Genomic DNA, 25,844 nt, shown 5'->3' on the forward strand with positions numbered 1-25,844 from the left:
TTTTGAGAAAACATTACAGGGATTGACAAGTATATTCAAAGTTGAATGAACAGATATGTGCAGTTTGAGTTTTATTCCAGACCATCTCAATTACAGATATTTAGCTCCTGTCATATCATTCCTCCCAACAGATAAGTATGGTTTAGTATACTGTATACAAACCTGGCTTATATGCTAATAGGTCTGCTTTGGTTACAGCTTTTTTGTAACATATGAAAACATCTGAACCAATCTGAAAAGACAAAATCATAAATATACATTTTGTACTTATGCTTTAATATATATATTTCATCTATCCAAGTTTATATAGTATTAAACATTTTAGTGATATGTTTTTATCCTTATTCACTGAGAAATAACAAATATTTTAACTGAACAATTTAATAATGCAAGTATTGGAACTGCAATAATCTGTAAGCAAGAAATGAGCTGTCAAATTGACATTTTTTTTTATTGTGAAGGTAACTATTCATAAACTTAGTAAGGGGGCAAGTAATGTGAAATGAAATTCCTTTATTTAATTATTACCAAAAGATAATAATTTGATAAGCATTGGTCAAGTGGTTTATAAAATACTGCATACTAAAGTCAGAAAACTGCAGTCTTGTTATTAAATTTGACCTCTTTTTTTCACCAGTAACAACATAAACAATTTTGATATAAAGTTGTTCAATGGTTCCTGCTTTATTGCAGGAAACCAAAATAAACTGCCATTTTGCAATCAATCAGGGACTGTACCTCCTCAACAACATATATACAAGTGAAAATTGATAACATCCAACTTGACTTACATTTGTCAAGAGTAACAATATAAAAACTAAATTGGTTGAATGGTTCATAATTTTTTTCGCAGGAAACAACTTGAAACCCCATACTGCCATTTGATGGCGATCTTTTTATTATTATTCAAACTTTCATGAAAATGTATGTTATATTATCCCCAGTTTTTAATGGGGGTTGTGTTGACAAGTCTTTAAGTTTTTATATTGTATTATTGTCAGTCTGTTTCTTTTTTAGCCATGGTGTTGTCAGTTAATTTTTTATTTATGAGTTTGAATATCACTCTGGTATCTTTCGCCATTCTTTTATAAATCAAATATTGTCTTTTGTGATACATTTCAAATATATGACTTACCATTCCTTTGTTTAGATTTTTCTCTATACAATGGTAGGCATGTGGAGGATTTTCATTCTGTAATAAAATCATAGCCATTATCACATAAATATCTTCATACATCTAAGTGTAATTACCATTTATGTTTCACAGTGCAGTAAAATTTCGCATGATTTACTCTTGAACATAATGAACAAACAGAATATATTTGTCTTATTTTATTTTTCTGACAAAATAGCAGAAGCATTTTTTAATTTCTAGAGATTCATTTTCGACAAAGTGTTCATTCCTTTTAGTATCACTCATTTTTTTGGAGTATTTACCTAAATCACCAACAATGCAGTTGGTTGTTTGGCACCAGATTTTTTGTGCCTATGACATACCTTATTTGACAGAATGACACATATATCAACCACAGATAGTGTATCACTAGCAGCTTCTTCTTTAGCCCTCCGGAATGTGATATATATCCTTCCATTATTAGAATTGTTAACATTAGCAGGGCTACCCCAGGCTGTGGTATGACAAACCTCACATCCAGGCATTAATCTTTCCTTTCCTTCATACAAAACCCTAAAAGACAAATAACAATGAAAAAAGTCACACATATGATTATTTTCATGTATGGTGTCAAGGCATTTATCTTTTAAAACATGAAAACAAGTAGATAAAAGACCAGAAATTCCATTTCATACAATGCAATAACTAAACAATGTAGACCTATGATATGCAGTTAGGCCAATAGGCCCATATGTCTAGTGTTAACACTATATGTGAGGCAATCCTTACTAATAGAAACAATATAGAAGTGCTGAGGGACTGAATTATTTAGATTCCTTGATAGAACACATCACTCTAGCTGGTCAGCAGGGCTCTCATGATGTAACAATTTGAATTCATACATGTAGACCATATTCAAATATCAAATAAATCCACTTACAAATGTATGCTTTTCTAAGATAACCTTACCCAACATCAATAAGTGGAGGTTTCTCTCTACTTCGTCTGTAACAAATGTACAATTCATGGCACCGTATACTTCCATGATTTAGATCTGCAGGAAACCCAGATGAAGTCTTAGCTATACATGTATAATTCTTCGGTAATTTCTCTCCCAATGATTTGTTTATAATACAAATATCAGTGATAGGATCTTGTTTATACGATGATTTTATGGCAGCTTCATTGGATATTTCCTCTAGAGGAAGTGGATTGTCAGGAAGTCCAACTACCACAAAATAATCTGCCACTCTTCTCTCATCCATATCTACAATTAAAAAATATATTTGTCATTGATTTCTGTCTGTCGTGTTGGTTTTTAGCTTTACCATATATCAGACTTTTTTTTGTTACGTACATCAAATTCATTTGGACTCTTGTGGATAGTTGTCTCATTGCCAATCATACAATATATCCTTATTTTCATATTTTAAATATATGAAACTTGTATGCCATACTGTAATTGACTTATATATCTATTTTCTCGAAGGAGTGTAATATTTACTACATGTACTACGACCAAAGTGGATTAATCACTGTTTTGTCAGCCACCTACACAAACTTGGATGATTCTTTTTTATTGGAACTAATTAATATAATTTGTGGCAAAGAGCATGATGTAAACCACAGACTTTCTCAGAGTAACTGACCAATTTATTCTATATTGATAAATCTAAGTCTAAGTGTACATTCGGAGATAGCTGTATTGTATTTAAAGCTCAATAGCATCAATTGGTGATTTGATAGTAAATTAAGTTTATTGGAGATGCGTTAGCATTACATTTAAAATCTGTCATTCATCGTCTGTGCTTGCGCAATCAGTTTCATAGCATCATTTGTCATTATTGTGAATTGATGTCATGAAAATTGGTGACGTTCATCATGTTCATAGTCCAGATCCTGTCTTTGAACCTTTTTACATCCTTTCTCAATTACTGAATTTTAGATAATGGTCACTACTACATGTATCAATAACTACTAATATTATAAATCTAGACAAAAAGGGCATAGTTTCTTTCATGTCTGAATTAGAAGAAAGTTGATGAAGAAGGTTTTTTTTCACTTTCATTCATCTGGAGTACATTTACGCTGTAATCATATAACTAAATCTTGAATTTGAACAAAAATCATTCACCTGGTAAATGACTAATCAATACTTGTACCCACCTATGGGTGTTGACAATATGCTTTTAAGAAATAATTCTATTTTACAATATTTTTTTCTTTTCATTAGTACTTAGCCATTACAACTTCAATTTCCACATTAAAGATCAATTTATAACCTAATGCCTAGACCATTAAATTTTTTAACTTCTTTAAAATGAAATTTATACAAAAAACAAATGACTTACCTACAAAATGTACTTCATTGACTTTTCACAACTTTAATTTAGTTAAAAGCAAACATTATATTTTTTAATCCTATATTTTTGTCAAATGCCTAGTTTCGATTGTGTACTTACAATGTAGGTGTACATTTGTTCTTAACAACAATGCTATGTATTATGTAACATATAATAAATTGTCTACCATCAAGCTTAACAAATTCACAGAAAATTTAAAATAAGACTAAAAATTTACACATTTATTATGACTGTTTTTTTAAATGATCACAAATTATTTCCTGTTATCCTATTGATTTTTTGAGCAATTTATAAAGAAATAATGTGCACTAAGCAGTGGAAGTTTCCTTTTTTTAGCTAAATCATGAAAATATGGGATTACTAGTTAATCCTAGTGTCATTTTCATCATGATGGCCTTATTTAATTTTATAACAGCAGAAAATAGCTTGACCTCTGTATGACCTAACTTAATAATACATATTTGTAAATCATAGTTGCATAAAATGTAAGTCAAGAAAGTGATACCATGTCATCTGAACATGTTATGTGCATAATCACCACTCTCATTTCATAAATATCTTCAATTTACTGTTATCTAAAAACAGACAAAAAAATACAAATTTCTGGTCCAAAAATCAATTGTTCCAATAAATTAAATCATAACTAAACACAATTACCATAATACATTGATTACTATGAAAACTGGTTTGTACTGTTTACCATCATAAATCAATATTTTCAGTACTGAATTTGACGGCCAATTTAACTTGATTTAACAACTAAATATTAAAACAAAGTCTAGCTACTTGATTGCCCCTTTGAAAATCTGAGCTGCACATCCTTATCATCCTTATTACATTTGTATTAAGATAGAGTAGCTTAGATTAAATATAAGATCACACATCCTGTAATGTTCAAACAAATTAGTAAGAGCCTTTATTGGTCAAAACATTTGGGAATAACCTTAAGCTTCGGTAGTACTGAGCAGGGGGAAAATTTTTACATGTGTCAATGATCAATTAAAATTCCATTAAATCATTTGTATTTCACAACTTGAACATAATCATGATAATGGGGTAAAACTATTGTTTGAGTTATGATAATTTAATAAATAGATGGAATTGATATATTTCCTGTTGCATTTATATTTCAATGAAAATTTTGAAATTCTTTTTTTTTGTGTACAAATAAATGTAATTAAGAGTTCTCAAAGTACATAAAAATATGTTAGTTTTTATATTATTAAAAAAAAGTCTTATATAACATGTACAGGACTACTAAAATTACATAAGATAAAACTAGCCGTTTGGTAAATATTCAAGTATTTAAAAAGTCACATGAGTTAAACTTCAGCAGTATGGCTATGCCAAATTATGGTCAAATCTACAGCATATTGTGGAGAGTCGATGAGGAAAAAAAACTTGTTCAGTACAGGTTTGCCCTCATCTAGATCAAAATTTACAATACAATTTTTTCAAAGTTCCGTTTAGATCTTACCTAAAAAAGTTGCTCAATACTACAAATACTATATTTTTCAATTGATTACATTAATTTATAGCTTTATGTAAAACTCACCAGTTTCAGAAAGGACAATACATCACTATTAAGGAACTGTCATCCTATTGAGATTTTCCATCAGCTTTCAAATAATCCTAATTGATCTCTTTCTTCCTACATTATGCATTTACACAAATGTCAATATATCTGCAAAGAGAACGAACACTAAAGAATTCATCAATTCCTAATTACAATTTAGAATACATAGAGAATAATACATGGCAAAATCCGTATCATATGTCGTATCATCCCGAGACATCAATATCAGCCCAAGGGCCTTTAGGCCCGAGGGATGATATTGGTCGAGGGTGATACGGCATGTGATACGGATTTTGCCATGTATTATACGCTTTATCATATATTTCAACAGAAGAGTATTATATTATATGAACTGTTTTCTGATCCCGATAGATTAGCACTGGGTTACCTTTAGTTCTGCTTTTGTCTTGGTTCAAAGCCTTAAAATAACTGCTTATACAAAGCACCTGGGTTACCTTACCATTTGCCTGCTGCTGTTTTAAAAATATTTTGTTTATTATTGTATTTATTTGAGTGTTTTGTATTTTTTATAGTTGCATTTAGTGTGCCAAAAAATATGCAAACTTGATGTTCGTGACGTCACATACAATATGAAAACTTGACGTTCGTGACGTTACATACCAAACAATGACGTCATTAAAAAAATGACCTATTTTGAGGAAATTTTTTCTTAAGCAAAAAAAAAAAAAACAAAAAACTTTATGTAAAAAAAAAAAAAAAAAAAAAAAAAAGGTATGCGATACGGGTTTTACCATGCGATACGGGGTATGCGATACGGGTTTAGCTATGCGATACGGGGTATGCGATACAGGGTAGGTGATACAGACTGGAAAAACAACCTTTATTAGATATACAAAATAGCTGTATTTTGTACTAAATATATGATAAATGTAATTAAAGTCTGAAATCAGTGTGTATTTTTAGAATAATTTTTATTGTTTTGTTTATCATGTTTATATCAACATGGTTATGATGCTACTTCTGATGCATCCATCTAATACCTTGAAACCGTGACAATTGAAAACTATCATATACAATGTATTCACTGTATAAAAATGAAACAAAATTCTTAGGCTTTCTTTTTTTTTAAATAGACTTTTGTCTCCTAAAGACATAATATAGGTATTCACCTATTACATGTATTATCATGCTGATTTTTCACCTTGTGACAATTACCTGTAAAATCTATAAAATGAAGATATTTGTTTTCGCGAAAAAGGATAAGAAAAGCGATGATAAATAATGAGTTGACAAGGAATTGAATGATACTGTAAATAATCTACAATAATAGATATTGATTCACTTACACATCTGTTATAACTTAGTCTTATATGTTATATTTTGTAATGTCAAATCTGATTGGATAATGTTCTAATTTAAAAGCCTCAATTCCATCATTGATAAAAAACAATGACTGAGATTTTATTTTGTTCATACATAGGCTGTCATATTACTATTTATAAACTTAAACTTAACATTTGTACTTATTTGTTAATATTGCATAATGATATCAAAATTCAGTATGCTGATAGTAATGCCCTGTTGAGGTGGAATTGTAGGAGTGATGTAATATCCCGACTACAAAAATATTTTCTGCAGGAAGATTTGCTAGAGAATCTAATTTTTATATTGCTTTTCATGATATATTTTGCATGTTTATATACTATTGATATATAATATTTTATACAATCAATATAATTTAAGTCAAATAAATCAAATTTTCATCAATTTGAATTAATAAGCTCATACAACATGTCAGGTACATGTAGGACACACATGAACAGGACTGTGTAAACACAACATGCACAAGAGTGCATACACTGAAATGTCTTGCCTGCTTTAAATTTCCTGAATATTGATTTTATGTTGAAAGTCTCAATATTTTTACATGTACATCAAGCATCACATAAATTAATCTTTTTATTAATCCAGGACAATGAGATCAAATGCATAAATATCCTGTACGACAGGCATGTACACTTCACCATCATTCCATACACCTATTATAGTTGACCTATTGCATATGGCAATTGAAAGACAGATCAAAACACACAAACTAACATTGACCATTTCAATGAACTATGAAAAGGAGTTCACAGTCACAATGAACCATGCCAGACAGACATGTATGCCTTACAATAATTCAATACACCAAATATAGTGGTTCTATTCTAATAATTGTAAGTTGTTATTTACAAGACATGAAACACTTCTTATTAAAGGTAGTTATATCGTGAATTCCCTGCCAGGGGACTATTTCAATATTTTTTTTAAATATTGGATGGATTGATTGATTGATGTTTTTAGTCACTCACAGTACAGTTAGCTAATTCATGACAAGTCAGTCATTGGTGGAGAGAGTTTCATTGTAACATGTACATGATGTATAGTGCTGAGAGAGAACCATGACCTTTGGCAGGAAAATTGACAATCCTTGTAAAACGTTGGAAGGCTCCCACCAATGCAACAACTGGAAAGGTGTACATATCCTAGTTGTAGTACCCTCAAAATTGTAACATTCCCTTATTTTTAAGTAAATAAGAATAATATATTTTTTCAAAATAAAAGTTTTCTAAAAATTCCAGTTAGAAGATTCTGGCAGCTTGGATTTCTAACTTTAAATACACCTCAATAATTTAAAGTATACAGTTGCTGTCCTTTGCAATTGTTTTGAAATATATATGTAAGTTATTAAGAGAGTAAATACTGTGTTTTACATGTTTTAAGAAGGTGCATAGTATGCATGTATATGACATTTAGCAAAAAAATGGCTGATCTTCACATGGGCCTTCAAACAACATGAACAATTGCAAACGAAGTAGCAAATTAAATAAACAGATATTGTAATATATATAAGAAAATCTCCACTACATGCAGCTTGTGAAATAAATGTAATATCAAACATTTTTTTTGTCAAAGGTCTACAAACGGCCCAATTTGCTACACATGTTCAATGAACAGAAATTATTTTGGCGCATTTCTTTGAAATCAGAGTTAATAAAACATCAATAATTTCAATTTAGAACTTCATCAAGAAAAAAATTAATTGTTTTACATCTTCATGATCTTACAATTTTTTTTACTGATACATGTAAATGACAAATTGCTGTGTCAGGCCAAAAATAAAATATTGTTTGTTCCCCACCCCGACCGACCCGGTAAAATCACCGCGACTCGAAAATTTTTATTGGCCATTCTTGTCCAATATTTTTTTTTGCTATATTGGTTTTTGGTGATATCTTTCCGATGCTGTAGTCAACGAGCGTTGGTATTTTGTGATACCTTTAAGATGCTGTAATTAACAAGTGTTTTAAATCATGGCATTTTTGCATTGATTCGGAATCAAGGAAAACAAACATAATGCCTTGCCACAGGATTTGTGTTGTGTGCAAGGGTGATCTTTGAAAATAAAATATCTGAAGCATCTTTCATCCCAGGGGCGGAGGGGGTTCCCAATCCAGGACAAAGAGAGGTTTAAACTATATGTCCCCATTCAAACATTCAAATGCATTGATCTTCCCCAAAAAAAAGGGGGTTACAACCCCCGGAACCCTCCCCCCTGGATCCTCCACTGCAACCCACTGAGTGCACCTTGATTTGCCTTTTCTTAAACCTCTATTCCTGTTGAAAGGATAAAATCTTTGAGTAAAAATGGTCTGAATCGTGCTTTGAAATCAATCAAGGTTGGGTACAAGTCAGGAAATATATTTTTGTCATCTCATAATTGGAGATCAAGGTATGAATTGGTTAACAAAGGAATTGTTTTGTTGTGAGTTATGATCAAATTCAGACTTGAAATAAGCTTGATTTTTAACTTGCTATCATTAAACATTGTTATCACATGTAGGCAGACTTGGGGTAATTGTAATTGTAATCGTTAATCAGCTGTAATTGATTACAATTTTTCAAGTAATCATTGTAATCATTAATCAGCCAAAAATCTGATTACATGTAATTTAATTTAATCAATTACTTTTCAAAATACCCTGTAATCCTGATTACTTTATGATTACATTCTGATTACAATGAAAACAATCTTAAACTGTATTTATGGTCAATAAATGAACCTTTTTGTTTTTCTTATTTAATTACTAAAAATATTTAACATGTTAAGATAGTTTGGTTTACTTTTTTTTATAAAGCATAATTGGTTTGTATGCTTCAGTAAATTATAAACTGTTACAGTATTGAAAAGTGAAAATGATGTAGCATGTGCCCTTTGGTAGATTTCATGCCATAAAATGAATAGGAAAAAAGGAGGTCTTTGTAAATGTATACTGTTTTAAACACCAGTGTGTACACTGAATACAGGGAATACCCCACTTTTACCTGTTGAATTTTGTACAAATTCAATATAGAAAAATTATATCAAGAAATAAAATAAAATAATTTGCCTACCTACCTACCTACTATTTTTAATGTTGGCCTCATCAACTGGCTAAAATGAGATAAACATGTAACAAAAGTGACTGTTGTGCGTCCCGAGTGACTAGATATAAATATGTAATTAAAAACGATCATATAATTGTCTTGGTGCTTTAAATGGTGTCAAGAAATATATATTTTATTTCAAGAATTTTCTCTTATATATATTAAAACATATTATATGGGACATTTTGTCCTATCAGTATCAAATTTGTGACTTTCTGTCTGTTTAACACAGGACTCAGTCACAGTACTTAACTATATACATTGTATACATGATTGATATATCGTCAATGTTATGCAAAATTACAGCAAAACCCTTGTATCTAAGGTTTTGATAATTTTACACCAGGCAGTAAAAACTGAAATCTTTTTATCGATTATTTAGAATTAATTATGTATGTTCCATTGTATGCGAAAATATCTGATTTTCTAATCAATCAATAACCAAGACAAGCAAAAAATTCTGCACTTAAAATTATATTTTCAAAGCTTTTCATTATTTTTAATTATATTAGCTTTGAGAACCTAAAATTGATAAAACTGTACCTGTTATAATGTCAGTTGCCGTGCAATGTGTTTTACTTTTGAGATACGATATTTTCGCACAACAAAATGTCTCGTCAATCGGACTACACTTTTTCGTCACACGTCAGAATCGGTTAATGATTGGTTAGAAGATCAGATATTTTCGCATACAGTGGAACATACATATTGAATCCTAAATAATCGATAAAAAGATTTCCGCAAAAACTTGAGATACGAGGTTTTTGCATAACAGCGACGATATATATAAAGTAAAATAACAAAATACCGAACTCTTGGGAAAATTCTAAATGGAAAAACCGTAAGCATATGGTAAAGTCAAAAGCTCAAACACATCAAAGCAATGGTTAACATCTGTCATATTCCTGACGTTGGTACAGGCATTTTCTTATGAGGAAAATGGTGATTAAAAGTTTTATAGCTAGCTAAACCTCTCATTTGTATAGTTGCATAAAATTCAACAAATATATGAATATAATGACAACGATGTGTGAACGAAACAAACACACATGAGAGGTAAAAATTTCAAAAATAGTACAGGCAGCAGTGTAAATTAGTCGTCGGAGGGTGGGTCTTTTCACCACCGAACACCACCGCACACCACCGAACACCACCGAACACCCCAAAAAATGCTAATCACTATGAAAAACTGTGAAATTGTACAATAATACGATGAAATAGATTAAATAACGCATAATATCATCATTTATTTTTATTTTTATGAGGATCTATCAATGTGAAAGTCGATAATCTATATATAAAGAAAAACGTGGGTTACACTAATGACGGGAGGGTCTAAAACGCGGAAATGGAAAACGCGGAAATGAAAAATGAGTGTATTATAACTAATATCTTTGGAACCGCTAAAGCTAAATTAATAAATAAAATTGATTTTGAAAGCTCATATAATAGTCTATAAGATAAAATTTTAAAAATATATATTTGAATATGTTTTTTTACCGAAAAGTTGACCGGAAGGCTTTCTTAGTGCGACTCTGGCAACACATTTTTGAACATTAAAACTTAAATTCACGAAAAAGCATATAACCCGGTCAAAGTCTGTAAATTGACTCTTAAAGACATTTAAATGACAAATAATATGATATAAAGAAAAAAATAAATATATTACTATAAAAGGACAAAAAGTTGACCGGAAGACCCCCTTGAACACAAATATTGAAGTGAAATTTTCAACTTTGAATTAAAATTCACAAAAATATAAAAAGCCCGGTCAAAGTCTGTAAATTGACTCTTAAAGACATTTAAATGACAAATAATATGATATAAAGAAAAAAATAAATGTATTACTATAAAAGGACAAAAAGTTGACCGGAAGGCTTTCTTAGTGCCACTCTGGCAACACATTTTTGAACATTAAAACTTAAATTCACGAAAAAGCATATAACCCGGTCAAAGTCTGTAAATTGACTCTTAAAGACATTTAAATGACAAATAATATGATATAAAGAAAAAAATAAATATATTACTATAAAAGGACAAAAAGTTGACCGGAAGACCCCCTTGAACACAAATATTGAAGTGAAATTTTCAACTTTGAATTAAAATTCACAAAAATATAAAAAGCCCGGTCAAAGTCTGTTAATTGATTCTTAAAGACATTTAAATGATAAATAATATGATATAAGAAAAAAATAAATAAATTACTATAAAAGGGCAAAAAGTTGACCGGAAGTCACCCTTGTATACAAATGATGAAGTGAATTTTCACTTTGATACTAAAATTCACAAAAATATCTAAAGCCCGGTCAAAATCCTGAAAATGATTCTGAAAGCCAATTTATTGACAAATAAAATGATATAGAAATATAAATACATACCTCAAATTAGCAAAAAAAATGTTTCCCTTATCTTGTGTGTAAAATAATAAATAAAAAATTCAACTTCAAACTAAAATTTACGTAAAAATACATAAAGGGGACTGAACTAATGCTAGAATTTATATAAAAAAAAATAGATAATAAATGATATGTAATAAAATTAATGAGCAAAACATTCAAATAAGATAGAAAAGTCTAGACCGACATTCTCTTGACTGCTTTTAAATCTATCCCTTAATATTAAATTTTATAAAGATTTTCAACCTTATACACTACATCATATAAGGTAATGATTATTATTTATTCTATTTTATTTATGTTTAATTGCATTATTAAAGTATAAATTATTATATTAATTGATTAATAATTAGTTTTTTTCGCTCGCATCATAGTATATAAGGAATGTCGGCGTGTGGACTAATTATGTTGTCACAAGTAAGCACGTGTCACCTTTACTGAATATCGGCGTGTTCGAGATACTTTTCCAAATTGTCCGATTATGTTTTGTTGGAATCATATAAAAGAAGATTTTAAATTCTGGTTAAAAGGCAAAGTGGATAGTGATAATATTAAAATTTATATAGATCATTTGAATCAGATGTAACATTCTGATAATGAAGAAGAATTTTTGGAAACAAAAATGAAATTGACATCAAAATGGACTCCCGTAGTTTTAGAACATTTCAATAAACATATATCTCCGGCAATTCAAAATCACTCTGGTAAATGGTTAATTGAAAAATATCCCGGCATGTTTGATCCTTATTCTGGAATAACAAACAATCTTTCCGAAAGTATGAATGCCGTTTTAAAAAGAGAAAATGATTGGTAAGAGCTACCAGTAGATATGCAGGCTTTGGGTTTTTATTACCATATAAAATTTTGAGAATAATGAAATTTTACGTGGACGTTCTGGTTTAGGAAATTATCATTTGAAAAAAGAGTTTAGTAGAGCATTTATTTCACCATCAGATGTTATATTTCCAAAAAAGAATTGTAAGTCCTGATGAAGTAATTGAATATTTAAAAAACGACAAGCCACTTTTTCAGTCTAATTCTTTCCAATCTGACACTGATCCTTTAGGCAATTTAAATTCACGGGAAATCATAAAACAAACAAACTCTGATGAGAACACTAGTACTAATCAGGTCAAATTAGAAAATAATGAGGTAATAGTTAATCAACAACCTGTCATAAAGTACCCGACAATTAGTACTGATAGCAGTCAACAAAGTTTGGCACGGTTTATTGTTGACAATAATTTAATTACTTTGGTTCCACAACAAGGTGCGTTTATTGTAAATGGCAGGAAAGGGAAATACTGTGTAACTCTTTTTCCAAAAGAAACATGTCAATGTGAATCCTCATCTACTTGTTTTCATATTTTGGCTGCAAAAATGAGTATAGGGTTAGAGCCAACAAAAACAGATAACGTCGTTAGTTTAAGGGCACTTTCAAAAAATAGCAAGAAAAAAATTGACAAAAAATCAGGTTTAAAGGAGGTACTCATATCTCATACGAGCAAAAATATATGAGAGAACATTTAATTCATTGTCTTGAAAATATTTGAACATTATTTTTCCGACATAAAATAGTTAATAAATAGATAAATTAATACAAGTGAGTGTAGTGTATCAATAAAAAATTTAAGCAAAATAAGAGAAAAAAAAAAAAAAACAAAAAAAAAACAATAACTCTGCCAACGCCGGTCCCAAGCCCGGGTGAAAAAGGTGGAGGGTTGTTAATATCTAAATACATAAAATATCAAAAATTATGAGTATGTTAATACTATTTTGACCGGGTATTTTATATTTTTGTGAATTTTAATTCAAAGTTGAAAATTTCACTTCAATATTTGTATACAAGGGTGATTCCGGTCAACTTTTTGTCCTTTTATAGTAATATATATTTTTTTCTTTATATCATATTATTTGTCATTTAATTGTCTTTAAGAATCAATTGACAGACTTTGACCGGGTTTTTTTTTATATTTTTGTGAATTTTAATTCAAAGCTTAAAATTTCACTTCAATATTTGTGTACAAGGGGGTCTTTCGGTCAAATTTTTGCCCTTTTATAGTAATACATTTATTTTTTTCTTTATATCATATTATTTGTCATTTAAATGTCTTTAAGAGTCAATTGACAGACTTTGACCAGGCTTTTTTTTATTTTTGTGAATTTTAATTCAAAGTTGAAAATTTCACTTCAATATTTGTGTACAAGGGGGTCTTCCGGTCAACTTTTTGCCCTTTTATAGTAATACATTTATTTTTTTCTTTATATCATATTATTTGTCATTTAAATGTCTTTAAGAGTCAATTTACAGACTTTGACCGGGCTTTTTATATTTTTGTGAATTTTAATTCAAAGTTGAAAATTTCACTTCAATATTTGTGTACAAGGGGGTCTTCCGGTCAACTTTTTGTCCTTTTATAGTAATATATTTATTTTTTTCTTTATATCATATTATTTGTCATTTAAATGTCTTTAAGAGTCAATTTACAGACTTTGACCGGGTTATATGCTTTTTCGTGTATTTAAGTTTTAATGTTCAAAAATGTGTTGCCAGAGTCGCACTAAGAAAGCCTTCCGGTCAACTTTTCGGTAAAAAAACATATTCAAATATATATTTTTAAAATTTTATCTTATAGACTATTATATTAGCTTTCAAAATCAGTTTTATTTATTAATTTAGCTTTAGCGGTTTTAAAGATATTAGTTATAATACACTTATTTTTCACTTCCGCGTTTTCCATTTCCGCGTTTTAGACCTTCCCACTAATGACTGGACCGAATGACAGGACCGAATGACAGGACCAAATGAAAAACGCTAATAACTTTTTCATTTCGCAAAGGATTGATCTCAAATTTGAAATATAATAAGATTTCATCATTTGATAAATAGATTCAAGAAAAAAATTAAAAGTTTTGTAAGAAACTTTAGAAAACGTGACATGACCAACTCTGATAATGACAGGACCAACATCGAGAATGACAGGACCAAATCAAATTGCTAATAACTTTTTTGTTTTTCAAAGGAATTATTTCAGATTTGAAATATAAAATGGTCCGAGTACACAGTTATCGTCCTTTGATTTTCGTTGTCCACGAATATAGTCCTTAGTGTGGACAGTGTGTTACTTGCCAATTTTTGTTATACCCCTTCCAAATTTATTTCTCCATGTTTTATGCCTCATATAGCAAGTTGGGGGTTGAAATGACACTGTAAAAAAAATTGGATCATAAATATTAATGTAAAGTAGTGATTAGGTCTAGCTGAAAAAGGTCAAAAATTAGCACTTCGGAAGCTGTCAAAAGATTTCAAGACCCCCTTAACATAAAATTGTCCATATTTTGAGTTAGAGCTGATGAAGTTTTCTATATTTTTGATATAATTTGTCCCAAAAGTAGTACAACACACTGTAAAAATATTATTGAGAAAGCGCAGGTGGGATTTTTTTAATTTTCATTTATTGTCTAAAAGAAATGCACTACGAAATAACTGTGTACTCGGACCTAAGAGGTGAAATCAGGAAATATAGAATCTGTACTTTGGCAACTTCCCTGAATGATTTGATGGTGTCAATTTGTCAAATAGCATAAAACTAAAGGATTTAAACTTTTATTTGATAGAATTTCTGCAAAAATGACCAATTTTGGCATTATATGGTCAAAATAAGCATTTCATAGCTTTTTCAATGTTGATGCATAAGGCCTAAAATAAAATTTCATTTGTTTGGCATTGCCGCCCGACCCACTGAAAAACTTGCCGCCCAAATAATTTTATTTGCGTTTCAGAATTTTTTTTTTTTATTTAAAAATATCGAAATTGTGCCGGAAATTGATCGTATCCACCGAGTTTGTTCCTGGCTTTACTTATTTCAAATCATGATCTTAAAAGCGCTTGCCTTACACAGTATTGGGAGCAAACATTCAAATGACATGGAACAGAAAAAGTCTGCCAAAAGTAATGTCAAAGAGGCCGGCAGGGGAAGGCATCTCCCTATGCTGCAATGCATTGGTTAAGGGAGATGGATTTTATCAAAAATCAAATTTCAACTATTCTTTGAAAGAAACGTTCTGAGAGACCTTGTAGAGGACTCAATTTTATCTTTTGTAAAGCAGAAACAGATGATTTCTGCTTGACTTTGTCGCTTCATGAGATAGAAGTTTTTCACCGGAACATCACAGAACAAATATGCGTGGCTCTTACATTTGATGAACTTATTAGATATTTGAAATTTATCATTGACAAATTTTCCCTTGAACCAGAGAACAAATTTAAAGTATCTACTATAGTCAGAACCACAATGATGCATTCAAGATAATTATGGCTGTAAGCACCAAAGCTTAAAGACCATAATGATTTACAGGTTTATAGTAGTTTTGTACCAGTAAATGCTAGCCTGGAACAAAACATACATATTTTAAAGACTAGCATCTTGTGTCAATTGAAGTACTTCCCCCTTTTCTTGCCTTTCTTCTTTTAAAACATGAATAAGATAATTCTTAAAACATAAAAGATACTGACAAACATATTTATAAATGAATCCAGTGTACTAGTGATGAATAAAATCCCCTCCTTTTCCACAATTCTAAGGGCTCATTAATTTATCTGTATTCATGTAATGCCAATCTAATTAAAAACCGATCTCTCATCGCTCCTGTTTCTGATATGTCGCGTGGGAGATCTAACGAAACCCGCATGTGACCTCGTAGGTGTGTCTTTTTCCACCAATGAAATTGAGTCTTCCACGATCTTGGAAGTTAAACGTAAGGCAAAGGGATGTAACTCATTTTATTTACGACGAAATCGTCAGTCAAAATAATTCATAAACTTTTTTGATTGGCTTATTAATAGGTCGTCAACTCATTTGCATATCTTTATAAATTCATGACTTTTAGTTCACTCACATGTGACCTCAAAGCCGGTTTCGTTAGATCTCCCACGCGACATATCAGCAACAGGAGCGATGAGAGATCGGTTTTTAATTAGATTGATGTAATGCATGTCCAGATTTCTATTAATCAAACAAGCATTACAACCAATAATTTTTTTATCTGCAAAAATTGTCTGTCATGCTGCATATTTCCATTTTGAATTTATCATACGTTTTAAACCTATCCCTGAAAAACCTTGCACTTGGATAATATTAGTATAAACACCATGTCTATTTGTGCCAACCTTCCAAATTTTTAATATTTTGCTATCCTAATTTGGAACAGATCCTTTATCCTCAAAACTTATCAGGCATGTATGGTAGTTCGTCACACCTTACATGTATGATTACTAGCCTCCAGGTATTGGTTTGAGCCCTAGTTGGGCAGTTGCAAAATTAAGGTTTGATTTTCATGTCAGATGTGATAAGGTTAATCAGTTTCCTCCCACAGGTTGCCATTTTCCTTCAAGTACTACGGTTTAGTACGGCACTAAAACTGACTGCCATGAAATTACCCATATGGTGTAGAAAGTGATATTTATAAAACCAAAGCAAAGTTTTAAATCTTTGTCCATTTGTACAAGGAGCCGTAGTGGTTGAGCCATTTAACTTATGGTAATTTTACCAAACTGTGACCACAACTTCAAGATGTGACATCAGGCCTCTGTTAACGTTCAATGGGCAGTCCCACAAAAAAAAGTTCAATTTTCACGTCATACATTTTATATGGTTAATTTGTCAGTTTCCTGCCTCAGTTCTGTGTTTTTTTCTGGGTACTTTGGTTAACTTTGCCAATAAAACTGACTGTCTTACGTGAAATTATCCATATGATGTAGAATGTGACATTGATGGTTGACCCCTTTCAAAGAAACCACCAGCATGTACACACAACAATGCTGCAATGCTTTAGACAGCATTGATCTGGAGACTTCATGATTTACATGTATAAGGCTTTTAAATGTAAAAAAAAAAAAAAAATCCCTACCTACCTACCCACTTGCTGATAGTGTGGGTCGGCAATGCCAAACAAACAATTTTTTAAGGGTGGCCTAAGTGGCATTTTGACTTTCTATCTGACATGTTTTCATGTGTCAATTTTTGTGTTTCTATGCTTTAATCCAGTTTTATTACTCATTTGTGAACTCTGAATCTACAGAGAAGAAGATTATCTCAGACAATATGAGCAAAATGTGTTGTATAAATGACCCTCGTCTAACGCCCTGTTTGGATCAAGTTAAATGTGAGGAGCATGGCACATAAAAGTTGAAGTCCATAATAAAGCCCGCACTAAATTTGTATAAAAAGCACTTAACAATGTCTTTTGTACCTGTTTCATTTCACATAATATCTTTCTTTACTTCTGTAGGATAGCATGTGGTTCAAATATAAGCCTGTTGAGACTAAAATTGCATGCAAGTTTTTCACTAAAAAGTGAAAAATCATTGTATCAGACCATACTGTCTGGTAAAAAAGTTGAATGTAAGAGCCTTTTTGTGCTCAGATTTATTGTATCATGTCACCTGAGTATAGAAATGATAGAAAAGACACAAATTTTTATTTCCTATAGCTTCAATATGCATTTTTAAATGTAAATATGTGCTACGGCCTAAATTGACCCTAAATTATTTTTAGTCTTACTTGGCCTAAGACCCTTTTAAACTAATATGATATGTTATTTGTAAGTTTTCTTTCCATTTAAAGTACATTAAATACATATGTAAGGATTATTTATAATCAAAAAGCTTCACAAATTTAAAATTGCTGGAAAATATTACATCTTTATGTAAGGCCCCCCTTCATTGGAAAACCTCCATTTTTAGGCACAGGCTCATATAAATTTGACTTTTGAATAATTATGCTAAGTCTGATATATCAAATGAGTACTCTATTGCTTTAAATACATGATATATTATATATTAAGGCATTTTAAAAGTATTTTTTTGCAATATTTAAATTTTAATAGCCCCAAATGTTGATAGGTGAAATTTCTCAATTTTAACGTCTAAATTTAACACGCAAAGTTGAATATAGAATTAATCATATTGTCTATAATATATATCCTATTGCTATGAAACTTTGTAAGCAGTCTTATAATATATTAAGCTTTAGTCATACCAAGTTTTATTAAGATTGGTCAACTTTTTCTATCCTATTAGGTCCGAGTACACAGTTATCGTCCTTTGATTTTCGTTGTCCACGAATATAGTCCTTAGTGTGGACAGTGTGTTACTTGCCAATTTTTGTTATACCCCTTCCAAATTTATTTCTCCATGTTTTATGCCTCATATAGCAAGTTGGGGGTTGAAATGACACTGTAAAAAAAATTGGATCATAAATATTAATGTAAAGTAGTGATTAGGTCTAGCTGAAAAAGGTCAAAAATTAGCACTTCGGAAGCTGTCAAAAGATTTCAAGACCCCCTTAACATAAAATTGTCCATATTTTGAGTTAGAGCTGATGAAGTTTTCTATATTTTTGATATAATTTGTCCCAAAAGTAGTACAACACACTGTAAAAATATTATTGAGAAAGCGCAGGTGGGATTTTTTTAATTTTCATTTATTGTCTAAAAGAAATGCACTACGAAATAACTGTGTACTCGGACCAAATGGTATGTCATATTTTGACACCAAAATGTTATAAAAATTATAGATTTATTTTCAAAAACTTTCGAAAACGTGTAGATATTAATATCTTAGATATCTTTATATATTAGAGTTAGGTCAAATTTATAACTATACAAGCAAGGATTTGTATAGTAGCAAACTATACAAATCCTTGCTTCAAGTATATATATAATTATAATCACACAGAATGATATCCGGATAATCGTGATGAATCCGGAAACCGTTTTCCTTTTTATTGACCATCAATTTTCACATGAAAATGATGCTCATAAAAATCTTAAATTTGATAAAATTATGTGGAATAATGTGTAATTGGATCTTATATATCATTTTATTGTATAAAATCACTGTTTTTCTTAGTGGTTGGCATTTTTTAGGGTGTTCGGTGGTGTTCGGTGGTGTGCGGTGGTGTTCGGTGGTGAAAAGACCAACCGGTCGTCGGATTATAATTTATAGTACATTGACATTGTAGAACATTCACTTCACCATGTTCAGCAGGTCATTAAAATATATTTACATACATGACATATAAATCAAATCTTATTTTCAATACTTCAAAAATAAAATGGGAAATCCCACTTTAAAATGATTTGGTGGTTGGAAATTTGCCAAAAATAATCAAAACAAAAGGGAGGCACTTTGGAAACATACATGTGTACATATGTATCACCCATACCAACTGCGATGTAAGAAAACTTCATTTAAAAAGAGGGAAAAAAGCTTTGCACATTTATTAAGAGTAACTAGATTAAGTTAATGAGATCTATTGTTTTTCTGTCTCGAGTTGTCCCCCAAACTCACAGCATCCCCAACTCTGGCAACAGATTTTTGCAGTTAACGATCGACGATAGCGCATTGAGAATGGATTGCAAAATTAGTAAGCAAACAACACGCGACCAGGGCCTGAAGAGAACCGCTACACAATGTGAAAACTAATATTTAACTTAAAACAACACAGGCATGCAGGTGAGGTTGACTCACAGTATTTACTGCTAGCAAATCAACACATAGCCACCATTTTGAATAATATTCTTCCGCAGAATTATATTTATCATGTAAAGTGAATCGAATTGCAAAAGAAATTAAAACATTTAGATAAGATATTGAAATAATTTTCCTTTTATATCATAAAGATAATATATTAGAAAATATGTCTCATGTTGAATCATCAAATATAATGCTTAGAACTACTTTTTTGTAGATAATAAGTCTCTCTGAGTTCACTCCCTTTTTTCTTAGATAAGTGTGGACACAGACATGTGTTGTCTGGTGGGCGATTTTTGTTTATATATCAGTCTCAAAATGGAAAATATTGTCTCGTTAACAAATGGATCTCAATTCAATAAATAAATGGATATGAATTAAGAGACTAAAGAAAATTTAGACTAAAGTATGACCTTGAAAAAAATAAAATCACAAAAATACTGACTTCGAGGAAAATTCAAAACGGAAAGTCCCTAATCAAATAGCAAAATCAAAAGCTCAAACGCATCAAACGAATGGATAACAGCTCACAAATCTTGACTTGGTACAGACATTTTCTTATGTAGAAAATAGTAGATTGTTCCTGGTTTTATAGCTAGACAAACCTTTCACTTGTATGGCAGTCTTCTTCTTTAGGTTTTCAGTAGTCCTTCATTTTTTTTTATATTTATTTCATTTTATCAAAACACATAATGCATTATCATGATAATATACAAATGTATATAAATTATTCTTAACAATGCAGATAATACAATGTCACATAATTATAATTAAGTTAGTTTTAACAATTCTTACAATTACTAATTCTTAAGAACAGTTTGAGTTTTCTGCTGCAAAATACCGCGGTTTGCTCTATATATCACTGCAATTATATGGTATCTAATTCAAGAAAGATGGAAAGTAAATAGCCAGGTTTATAGGTTTTCATTAGCAAATTTAAAAAACAAACGTCTCATGTATTTGTGTGATTGTTCTCAGTATATTAAACACAGAAAGTGCCAGCTATTCCATTCTCTCTCAAACTGTTCTTGGTCTTGTTTGTAAATAGCTGCAGTTTTTTCAGTACAGTACAGATCATTTTGGTAACTAGTGTTTGAGTGCCTGAAGTGATAGAACTTTTTTCAAATATCGACTCGAATAAATCATAATATTTAATACAGAGCAATATCTTATTTTGTACAATACAGTTTCTAACATAAAAAAAAAAATACAAAAACAAAAGTCTTACAATGTATATTCAATATTTATGCAACAATTTCTTTCAAGGCACTCAAAACATCTTTCCAAAATGAATTTGTGCATACATTCATACTTTTTCTATGTTTTTAACACCTGTATTTTCTAATAAATCAAAATCAATCCCATAGAAAGCAAGAGTTTCCTGTAATTTTTTATTATTGATCAACCTTCTGACCCATGTACATTTCAGTGATTTTATTAAAGGTTTCAAACTAATCATTTTTAGACCCCCTTCAAAATAATCTTTCACTAATGTTTCTCTCTTAACTTTACCAACTGGTTTTTGCCAAACAAAACTAAAAAACAAGATTTCAAGTTTTTGAATAAATCTGGAGTCTGGATTTGGCAATGATGAAAACAGATGGATAAGCTTTGGTAATGCCAATGTTTTAACCACTGCAATACGCCCAATAGGAGTTAAGTTTCTCTTGCTCCATTGCTTTAAAAGAGATTCAATCTCCAATATTTTTTATCATAATTTAATCGTATCATCTTTGATAAATCTACATCAAAGTCTATTCCAAGGTACGAAAAAATATGTTTACTCCATGATTACTCCATGATAAGTTTAAGCTAGTACAAAGTTCATTCTGACTGTATTTCATACTGCCAATCCACACAACCTGGGTTTTACTGTATAGTTAATTTTTAAACCTGAGAGTTCCCAAAAATAATTAAGGTCTTTCATGCTTTCCTTTAGAGATTCTTCAGATCCATCTAAAATAATAGCAGTATCATCAGCAAATTGAGACAATTTATTTTCAATACTAACAGATTTTAACGCTTTTATTTTCTTATTGTTGCGAAGCTCAATAGCTAGTATTTCAGCACAAAATATAAACAAATAAAGAGAAAGCGTATCGCCTTGTCTACAACTCCGTTCAATGTTAAAAAAATCTGATAAATTACCCCCTTGGTTTACAGCTGAATTAATATTAGAGTAGAAAATTCTCACCCAAATACGAATAGATTGTCCAAAATTGAAAAAAAAATAATGCTTCTTGTAGAAAATCCCATGATAATGAATCGAAAGCTTTTTCGAAGTCGACAAATAGGAGAATAGTCCAGTCAATATAGCGAATAACCTCAAAGTAATTGCAACAGAAATTAATCTTGTATTTTTTTATTTGCACATTACTAAAGAAGAACCATGAAAAAATCGGACAAAATCGGAAAAGGGGAAAGTGTTATAATTTCACTTTTTGTTTTTTACATGATACCTCGTAAAATCGTCACAGCTTCAGCGCGCCATACGTGTTATGGGAGATAACTCGTCACTCAGGGTCAAACAAACTTGTCAAACAAATTCTAATTTATGTGAATATCAACTAATAATATGGACATATCTTAATTCACGGTAAGAAATAATGTAGATTATAATTTTTAAGGTGGAAACATTATAAAATGACATAAAAAAAAGTTTTAAAAGATGTCATTTAACACATTTTTCGTATGTCAGCGCTCAGACTCAAATATTTCCTTTAAAACATTGACCGTTCACTCTTTTCAACAAAAAACCGAAGGAAAGACAAATTATATATTGATTTTCACTTATATTTTAACATATACAAAATTTTGAGAAAGAAAAAAATATCTTTTAATGATTTTATACAACGTTACTTTGTCGCAGAAAAAAATCTATGGAACGCCGTTAGTGCAATAAACGTAAATTAATTCATATACGCACAATTACGATGTTTTGTTCTTACAATAACTTTACAAAGTTCTACTTTGAAATTTAAGCTGGCTGGTGTTAAAAGACTGCGTTAAGTGTGAAATTTATCCAAATCTCCTTTTATTTATATTTATTGCATACAATTATATTTATCATTGAATGTGTAATCAACAAACGAAATGGCATAAAATATTGTCAGAAAATGTGTACACATTGTTTAATATAAACGTTTATTGTTTTCCATGGTCTTTTACCATTTTGTTCCATTTTTGTCTTTTCAACACTTGAAAAGACCCTCTCATCCTGAATAATTACTTTCATTATTACGCTTTATAAGGTAAATTAACTAGTTTCATTCTTTGCAGAGTATGTCCACAGATTTCAGTAGAAAGCAAACCAGTGTGTGTATCAAACAAATGATCCCAACTAGTTTAAACTAAGTAAAGGTAAGAAATAAAAATAAAATCTTATTGGATTTGGAAGAAACTTAAAATTCCTTTAAAGTGAAGAACTTACGATACGGGAACTGTTGAACAATTGTTAGAAAATGAATGACAAAAAAAACCAATAACCGACAGAAAATAAATCGTAAACGTAATAGCACATGTCCGATCCATAATGCATATTTCTTTTTAAATTTCTAAAACAGTATAATAATTGTTGCAAAAATATAAGTATAGACCTTTACTGAGGGGTTATCCATCCCAACTGTATGCTTTTTTATTGAATAAACTGCTGATACATTAAAAAATTTCAGGTACTTTTTGGTTATATAACTTCTCACGTTTTGGGGTATTTATATATACGTTGGCTTTAGATATTTGTGATAAAGTAGTCATAATGAGGTAAATCAAAATATACGCGTTGGGCTTAAAAATTATGAAGTGTTGCATTCGACACAATGTAGTATAACATATGACACACCAACACACAAATTATCTATATCGCTTTGAATATGTATTCATGACTATGTCATGAGTGTGATAGCTTTTGTTGTAGCTTATTTTTTAAGTAGTTTTCTTTTTTGCAGGTACCAATGGAAGGGTGCTTTATTTGCAAATTATCCATAAATGACGGAAGAGCAACTGTAACATTAAGAGAAAAGGGAGCCCGAAATATTAACGAGTTCAGCAAGCTACGAAATGATACCAAAGTTGCTAAATCTGGGGACGTAGTACACCAGGATTGTCGCAGGGACTACACCAATGCTAAGTCTGTCAAACAAAAAGAACTAGATTACAAGACTACTGAAAATCGGGTTTTAAGATCACAAGAACAGTTCAACTATCGAGATAACTGTCTTTTCTGTGGACAGTTTGCAGATGTTAAGGATAAGAGAAAAGGTACTGATGTTTTTCCAGTCCGAACAAAGGATTTCCAGAGCAATATAGAAAAAATCTGCCGTGAGCGAAACGATGAATGGGCTACACATGTATTAACCAGAATTGTATTTGTACATGATTTGCATGCTGCAGACGCAGTTTACCATCAGCGATGCAGTGTAAATTTTCGAACAGGAAAAAGCATTCCATCTGGAACACCTAAGCAGAGCAAAAATAAAACCGGCAGACCCCAGCATCAACAGGCACAAGCTGCATTCCAGAAAACTGTTGAATATCTCCTACAAAACGAGGATGAACAACTTACGGTTATTGAGTTAGTAGAAAAAATGAAAGATTACTGCGGAGATGCAGCTTATTCGACTGTTCATATGAAATCAAAAATCCAGAAGTACTTTGGAGATGATGTGATTATAACAGAAATAAATGGGAAACCAAATGTTATTACACTCCGCAAAACTGCAACATCAATACTTCATGATTTTCATCAGAAGCAAAATGCAAGTGACCCTGAATCAGAGAAAATGAACATTATAAAAGCAGCAGCAAGTCTAATAAAATCTGACATCAAATCAAAAATTGGCACGAAAACTGAGTATCCATCAGTTTCTGATGTTGAATCTTTGGAATGCAATGAACACTACCTACCTGACAGTTTACGGTTATTTCTGAATAGTTTAATAAGTACCTGTAATCACAGTCTGAAACTTTCTGCTATTGGCCAAACAATAATTCAAGCTACAAGACCAAGATCATTAATAGCACCTTTACAAATAGGCCTTGCTGTACAAATGCATCACCATTTCGGTTCCAGATTTTTGATAGACTCTCTGTACAATATGGGATTCTCATCATCGTATTCAGAAGTACAAAGGTATGAAATGAATGCTGCAATGTCCCAAGGAACTGATATACCGGAAGTAACAGAAGAAGGAAATCTTCAGTACATAGCAGACAATGTTGATCATAATTTAAGAACTATCGATGGTCATGGTACTTTTCACGGCATGGGAATTATAGCCAGCGTCACACCAGGATTTATGAGGACAAATTGTATACCAAGAACAGATGTTAACATAGAAGAACTCAAAGAAATTGGAAAAATTGATATTAGACCATATAAACTGGATAAAGAAACTCACACATCATTGAAATTCATGAAATTAAACCAAGT

General features: G+C 30.7%; 1 protein-coding gene and 1 long non-coding RNA gene across 4 annotated transcripts in view; one reads left to right on the forward strand and one right to left on the reverse strand.

The window, feature by feature from the left end:
• The window catches only part of LOC143071806 (C-myc promoter-binding protein-like), a 68,724-nt gene extending 48,260 nt beyond the window's left edge, over nucleotides 1-20,464 (reverse strand). For all 3 annotated transcript variants that reach the window (XM_076246401.1, XM_076246402.1, XM_076246400.1), the window contains exons 1-6: nucleotides 20,414-20,464; nucleotides 5,033-5,161; nucleotides 2,084-2,381; nucleotides 1,498-1,687; nucleotides 1,136-1,192; nucleotides 163-232 (exon numbers count right to left, since the gene is read on the reverse strand). In XM_076246401.1, coding sequence (XP_076102516.1) covers nucleotides 163-232; nucleotides 1,136-1,192; nucleotides 1,498-1,687; nucleotides 2,084-2,379 — 613 coding nt within the window. In that variant the 5' untranslated portion in view covers nucleotides 2,380-2,381; nucleotides 5,033-5,161; nucleotides 20,414-20,464. The remainder of the gene's footprint in view (nucleotides 1-162; nucleotides 233-1,135; nucleotides 1,193-1,497; nucleotides 1,688-2,083; nucleotides 2,382-5,032; nucleotides 5,162-20,413) is intronic.
• A 2,342-nt stretch (nucleotides 20,465-22,806) lies between these two features.
• Nucleotides 22,807-24,660, forward strand: LOC143071828 (uncharacterized). The gene is made up of 3 exons (XR_012976980.1): nucleotides 22,807-23,012; nucleotides 23,696-23,776; nucleotides 24,361-24,660. It is a non-coding gene; the product is annotated as an uncharacterized LOC143071828 (long non-coding RNA).
• The last annotated feature ends 1,184 nt before the right edge of the window (nucleotides 24,661-25,844 follow it).

This window comes from Mytilus galloprovincialis, chromosome 4 (genome assembly GCF_965363235.1).
Source record: "Mytilus galloprovincialis chromosome 4, xbMytGall1.hap1.1, whole genome shotgun sequence".
Taxonomy (NCBI): Eukaryota; Metazoa; Mollusca; class Bivalvia; order Mytilida; family Mytilidae; genus Mytilus; species Mytilus galloprovincialis.